Consider the following 7,063-nt stretch of genomic DNA (forward strand, 5'->3'; position numbering starts at 1 on the left):
GCTGAAAACTTATTAATGCTAAACCGGTATCTCTCAACACAGGTCTTGAAAATTCTGGTTTGATCTGAATGTAGCCAAAACATTTTTCCAGACATGGACTGTCAGTGGGTAGAAATGTGCCTTGGAGAGGCTTGTCAGATGTCAGCCCAAAAGGCAAAAGCTTCTGTCTCTGAAAGAATTTAAAGCAAAGGTCTTAGAAGGTGGGGACTAAGGGACATGTTACTGCGGCTTAAAAAAAAAACAACTCCTGAGTCTCCTGGCAGTAAAAATCGACTATGCAGAATCCACTTTTTTTTACCTTACCTGTACAGGGGGAGTATCTGAGAAGGGGGCTGAAAGTGTGTTGTCTGAAAGAGACAAAGGAACAGAGCATAGAGAAAGAAACCAGTTGTATGAATGGCTGGCAGGCACTTGCTGCCAGCTGAGTGCTGAACAAAGAGTGTTGTTTTAAATTACTTCACTGGGCGATGTGCCTCCACTTAGACAGCAGCTGATGACTACAGGAGAGAGACCACTGCCCTGCAGCAATCCCTTGTTTGGAGCGGAGGTATCGGAGGAAAACGCATCTCTGTTCTTCAAGCATCTTCTCTGGTGAAACCTAGCACAAGCTCTGGCCTGATGGAAAGGCTGACTCGTGACACTGCTGAGCCCTGTCCCGGGCACCTGGACAGTGTCCTGGCTGCTGCGCCGGAGCTGGGCGCGCAGGCAGAACAAGCTGGGAACAAATCCCTCGGGGCTGGGAGCGGGGGGTGCAGCAGCAGGTGTGCGGAAACCGCGGCCTCCCTGCACCAGCGAGAAGCGGCCCGCGGCAGGGCTCGCTCTGTGTTCCACCGCCGCTCGTGTGTTCCCAGCCTGGCACCGGGAGCCCGGCTGGCGGCGGGAGCCGCGCTCGGGGCTGCGGGGGGCGCTCTCCGTGCGCGGTGCGGGTGCGCGGTGTCCGGTGCCCGCGGCCGGAGCGGTGCCCGCGGCCGGAGCGGCGATGGACTCCCGCCTGCGGGCCGCCGCGTTCTGCGGGGCGGCGCTGGCCCTGGCGGGCGGCGCGATCGTGGCCCTCCGGACCTGGGCCCGCCGGCGGGGCGGCGTCTCGCTGCCCGTACCCTCTGCAGCCGCCGCTGCCGCCGCCGATCAGGTACCGGGGCCTCGGCGGGGCGGCGGGCGAGGCCGCGGGGTCGGGAAACGCCCGCTGGGCCGCCCGGGGCCTCGGCGTGGCAGCGCCGCCCCGCCCGTCTCGGGCCACCGCGACCTCGGCCCCGGCGGCGCCCTGAGCCGCGGCGGGGCTGTGGCCGGGCCGGGGCCGCTCTCCCCGCTTTCCTGCCCCGCGGTGCCCGGGGCCGGCTGGTGTCCCAGGGATCCCCCAGCGCTGCGGCCGTGCGCTTGTGCCGCAGGAGCCCCGCGGGCATCTTCAGCTTCTTCATCGCGAAGGGGCGTTTGCTGTGCCCTCCAGGCCCCTTGTTCAGCCTCCTTCTTTCCCTCAGCCCTGCTAAGCTTTGCTCTTGCCCCGGCTGCCCGGGTAAGTGTGCTGCCCCTCGTTTTGCAGGGTAAAGGACACGGTAGACAGATCCTGGTGCTGGGCCTGGATGGGGCTGGGAAGACTAGCATTCTCCACTCCTTGGCAACTAACCACGTCAAGCGCAGCGTGGCTCCCACCGAGGGCTTCAATGCCATCTGCATCAACACCGAGGAGTCCCAGATGGAGTTTCTGGAGAGTGAGTGAACCTGTTTTAGTATTGAACATAAAATAAGTTCCTGTATTGTGCCGTAGGGATCAGGCACATATTTTAAAACCTCAACGTCCCCACATGCCTGCTTTGATAATGTGAAGTTGTGATTATTTTCTCCTTGGGGATTCTGCTTTCCTACTCAGCCTCTTTGAAGGAGAAGACACAATGGTGTTAGAGATCAGTTTTCATTCAGCCCTGACATCCTGGGAATTCTGCTCCCAGAGAGAGATGGGTAATAAGCCTGATTGGGTGAAACCAGAAGAGGTTTCCCCAGTAAGCCCTGTGTTGTGGTCCATAGCTCTTGTACTGCTTCTCCTTGGTGCTCATGCCTGGCAAAGGGCAGGAGTTACAGGGGAATAAATAATAAGTGAAAGAAGAGAGGGGGGGAAGAGAAAAAACTTTGTACCTTTTCTGTTCAAAAGCCTAATAAGCGGTATTTTCTAGTCTTTAAACAGTCTTTTGAATGTCTGTAGCATTTTGTTAAAATTTCTGTACTGTTGTTAGCTCTGATTTTTGGATATTGTCTGTGCCTGCAGAGGGCATCTCCAGTGATGCCTTTTGTGCATCACAGCTGTTTGAGGTGCAGGTAGCTGATGGGAAAGGTGGAAGCCCTGGGGTCAGGTCACTCCCTGGTACAGAGAGGCTGACATCCAGCCTTATCAGTGCCTGCCTTGTGTGGAGGCAGGAGCTGCTCATTGATTCCTGCTGTTTCTGCACTGTGCTGTACCAGTGCTCAACTGGCTCAGTTGGCAGCTAGCCCATAGATGCCTCTGTACCTTGAGCAGGTCTAAAGGAGTTGTATTGTTCCCAGATAAGTTTTTGGGGTGTGGGGATGAGGCTGCTTAGACAAAGTTTCATTCCCAGTCTTATTACCATAGGAGTCTTTTGCAGTGGTTTGGGGAAATCGTCTTTAGAGAGATGCTTGTAGTCTGTGCCCCTCGCCTGGTATGTAAGAGGGTGTCTCCTACTGGGATGTGCTTTGCCTGTCTAAGCCCAGAGAAACCCACAGTATCTCCCCTGCCTGGGCATGGTCTGGGCCCAGCACTGCACGCACCACAGCAGAACCTGTTGTTTCTGAGTCGTCCTTCCCTCTCTGGTCCAGGTTGGTAGTGCCTGAGATGTGATGGCTGCGATCTGACCCATGGGAAATGCAATGTCTCAGGCCAGTTTCAGCCAGGTAAATCCATGCATGGCTCTCTAATCTGGTTACTTATCCAGTCTGTACCATCGCCTAGTCCAGGGGTTAGCAGCCTATGCTGTGATCGCACGGCACGAGGTGATCAGCAAACAGCAGGGGTTTTATTTTGCTGGCTTAGGTGGAAAACTGTTCTTTCTCTTTGTACCAGCATACAGATAACTGGATGGTATCTTGTGCTCTGCAGGTGGTAGGAGCTCCTGCCTTCTGCTGAGTTCCTACAAGTTTGGGGGGAAAAAATGTTCTCTGTGAGGTTGCTGACCCCTGGGTTATGCTATGCATGAATACACTTAACAGAGGGAGCAGTGCTGAGCCCCTGCAGTATCACAGTACAGAATCAGGCTTCTGTCCCAAACATTACATGTCAGTCACAGCCCTTTGGCTCCTTTCCACAGTGGCAGACTTGCAGTTCTGCTTCCAGGTACGTTGGGCCACTTGAAGAGGCAGGCATGCTCTAGTGGGAAATGTTACTTCCCTTTCCATATTCTTGAAACTACTGAACCTTTTTGACTTAAATGAAAGCAAAATTGTTTTAACACAGAACAGTCAAAGAGGGCAATAAAAGATGGCTGTATAGTCAGACAATTTTGAAAAGAGCTCCTGTGCTAGGGAACCCCAGATATATTGCTTTGTAAACTTGCTGCTTTTGAGAGACTCGCACGTGCCTTTTGAGCACCTCGGTACTCTTTGTGTGAGTGGTCCTGCAATGTGCCTGAAGATGACCTAGAGACCTGAAAACAAATCTGAAATACTTAATATACTGATACTTATTCCTTCTGCTGTTAAACTCAGCAAACTACTGAATTCTTTGTCCCCAGATGGGAGCAACAATCTCAAACAACTTGCGGCCTATAGTTTCACCAGAGAATTATTTTACGACCTAGTTTTGAAGGTGAACAGCTTTCCTCTGTATCCAGCAGAGAAGAGCTCATGGAGAAATGCATGCTGTGCAAAGATTACTTCAAAGGGTTGCCTGAAGAGTCTGCTGGGACTTGATTTTTGTCTCTTCCTGAAGCACCTTTCGTTATTGACAAAATTGTGGGAGTTTTGAGCTAGGAGTTTTGAGTTTTGAGCTGGGAGTTTCTTAGTGTCATACAAATACAATGAGAGCCCTCCACACCTCAGCTAAACTTCTCCTTTGGAAATTGTACACCTGCTTTGTCCTAAAATGAGATGAGCATTTGGAGAGCCTATATGGGGACATTTGGTGTTTATGGACACTGAACCGTTTTCTACTCTGCTTACTTGCTTGAGAGCAAGAACCAACAAGGCAGAAAGCAACTGTAAAGAAACTGAATCCAGAATTCTCTCAAAATAAGAGCTTAAAATGGAAAGATTTTTTTTTCCCCCAGAGCATACACATATGCCTTCATGGGACCTGACTGGAGAAAATAAAGCTGTTTTCAATCTCATGTACAGTAGCTGAAATACTTTGAGGTTTTGGTAATCCAAATACCTTGGGTTTTCAGCTCAGGGCCTGCTGTCTGCACCTCTGGGAGAAGTACTGCTTGAATTACTTGGTGAATGCTGTGCTGCTGTCTTCTCTTCCAGTCGGGGGCAGTGAGTCTCTGCGCTCATACTGGAAGATGTACTTGCCCAAAGTGCTGTTGCTGGTCTATGTCGTGGACTCGGCTGATCATGCCCGACTGCCTGTGGCGAAACAGCTGCTTCATCAACTAATCCAGAACGACTCCACCCTGCCTGTGGTAGTTCTGGCCAACAAGCAGGTAAGAGTTCCCTGCTGCTGCCACAGCTTGGGCTGGCAGCAACTTTGGAAACAGCAACAAAGCCTTTCAAAAGAGGCTTCATGCCTTTAAGGAGGGCACACGGCTGGGAGTCTTTCTGACACACCTGTTGACCGCAAAACAAAATAATCTGAGGTTGTTTTGGATCTGCAAGATGCAGGTCCTGTGCTTGGTGAAGATGCAATCAGAGCTGTGGGTGGAAGCTGCTGTACAGTTGCAAGGTTTGGGAACTTCAGGGAAGACCACAGTTAGATCTGAAGTTAGGTTTCTGTTCTGAGTATCTGCCTAGAAGTACCACTTCACCTAGGAGCAGCTAAAGAGTGAAGCACTGTTGTTTGCCTTCAGACTGTCTGGTTGCTTACTCCTAAGGCTGCTTCTGAAATCTGAGAGGAAGAGCAGCTTTCCTCACAAGGCAGTGCTTCCTCCTAAGATCTTTGTGGAAGTCTCAATGATCGGTGCTGTACCTGGAAAAGAATGGGACCTCTGGTACAATCAGATGACTGAAGACCCCAAAGGTTTTAATCACAGATTCTCCTTTATCAAGGTTGCATGCTCAGTTTGCTCTACATTGTTATCTCCTAAATTTCTAGTAACTGAGGCCCATTACTAGTAGTCTTTTATGTTACTCTTGAACACAAGTGCAGGCTTGGGCTTCATCAAACTCATCTGCATCAGAAACACTGGTGGATGAGAAGGCAGGCAGGGCATGACTGTTGTATATTTGCCCTATTCTTGTAACTCTTTGCTGGGCACCTGGGGTCTTGGGCCATCAGTGTTTTTGTCTGCCTTGTGCAGGTGGTCTTAGATATCAGAAACAGTGGAATTAGTGTAGAAATAGAAACAACTGTACCCATATTTCTTCAGGAAGAAATTAGGTTAGAAATTAACTCTTTTCCCCAAGGCATTTTAGGACATGGGAAGTGACCTCATAAAAGGTACATAAGAATGGTGCCCCAGAGCCTTTGAGACCTTCCCTATCCCTGGACAAAAGCAGTGGCTCAAAGTAGGAATGGTGCCACCACTTCTTGCAACTAACAGGGTTGTTTTATTTTTGTGTAACAGGACCTCGAAGGTGCATATTGCATCACTGATATTCACGATGCTCTGGCTCTGTCTGATATTGGGGACGAGAGGAAGATGTTCTTGATTGGTACCCATGTGGCAGAAGATGGCTCTGAGATCTCCTCCAGCATGCAGGATGCCAAGGAGCTGATAGGGCAGCTGGTTTTGGAAACACAGTGACAGCTCTTTTCTTACAACATGGTGTTTGCAGCTGAGGGAGAGCAGGTGTTAGTATATGGTCAGTTTGCTGTGTGGCAGCTGAAATTAGCAGATATGGTTTCCTGGTGGGTGTGGAATTCCTCTGAAAGTGATATCTAGTTGGTAAGAAAATCTTAATTTATAGTGGTTTGAAAATACATTTGAGAAGTAGTCTATTTTTAGCATATTTGTAGGAGAAAAATAGTCTGTCTCTTAGGCAGCAGATTTAAGGGGAAATATAGCTTAGATGGGCTAGATAACTTCATGTCAGGTGGGAATCAAGCACTGATTTCCATGGAAGACACTTGCATCCAGTGAATTTAATATGGCTTGATGTCTCAGGTTAAAGTGAAATATGTTTACTGCACAAATTTTACAGAACCCTTTTAACAGTGGTGTTCTGTTAAAAATGAGACCTCACTTCTTGACAGTGTCAGAAATTTAAAGTGCTGCAACTACTGTTTTTGACAGTGACAGTTCTTGTTGTTGTGTTGGACCCAGTTGTTATGGGAGTAGCAAATTGGTAATCTCTGGAAATTGGGTTGGTTACTGCTTCTTTAGTGGGTAAGAACAAGAAAATGAAAGCAGTAATACGTTGTTTCTTTGCCTACAGGCAAAAAACCAAAATGCTTTAATTTGAGGTAGTGACTGGATGCTTTTAAGTTAAATTGGTAGCAAAGGTGGGAGACTTGTCCATCAGGTTGAGCAGCTTATTTAAGCTTAGTCCGAGATGTCCTGGAGCAAGTAGTCTTATTTGTGAAAACCCTGTTTTTTCTTGACGGTGGTTTCTGTTAGCTCAGCAGGTGAGGCAGGTGACAAGCTGCTGAGGAGTGTCACTTTCCCAGTGTCCTCCTAATTATACTCAAAGGACATGACCCAGGAGCAGTCCTGTAAAGGACCTGTTTTGCACCCACATCTATTGTACGAGGCTTTTACGGTTTTGTCCTTTGTAACAGATGCATAAAGCAGAAAATTCCACCCTAACCACGGGTCCGGGCTGCTCTCTTCTCTTCCATTTGGGGAACAAGATGTTCGGGTGCGGGAGGCCTCTCTGGGACGGCCAGCGTGGCAGGGGACCTTGTCACCGCGGGCAGAAGCCGGGCCGTGCGGCGGCGCGGGCTGGGGCCGGGGCCGGGGCCGGG

At 49.9% G+C, this 7,063-nt stretch overlaps 1 protein-coding gene across 1 annotated transcript; it reads left to right on the plus strand.

The window, feature by feature from the left end:
- Window positions 1–874: 874 nt before the first annotated feature.
- Window positions 875–6,905, plus strand: ARL9 (ADP ribosylation factor like GTPase 9). The gene is made up of 4 exons (XM_041479753.1): window positions 875–1,129; window positions 1,538–1,706; window positions 4,468–4,643; window positions 5,724–6,905. Exons 1-4 carry the CDS (start codon window positions 980–982, stop codon window positions 5,901–5,903), a joined length of 675 nt encoding a protein of 224 aa, XP_041335687.1. The 5' UTR covers window positions 875–979; the 3' UTR covers window positions 5,904–6,905.
- The last annotated feature ends 158 nt before the right edge of the window (window positions 6,906–7,063 follow it).

Source organism: Pyrgilauda ruficollis, unplaced genomic scaffold (genome assembly GCF_017590135.1).
Source record: "Pyrgilauda ruficollis isolate IOZ18807 unplaced genomic scaffold, ASM1759013v1 scaffold5, whole genome shotgun sequence".
Classification (NCBI taxonomy): domain Eukaryota; kingdom Metazoa; phylum Chordata; class Aves; order Passeriformes; family Passeridae; genus Pyrgilauda; species Pyrgilauda ruficollis.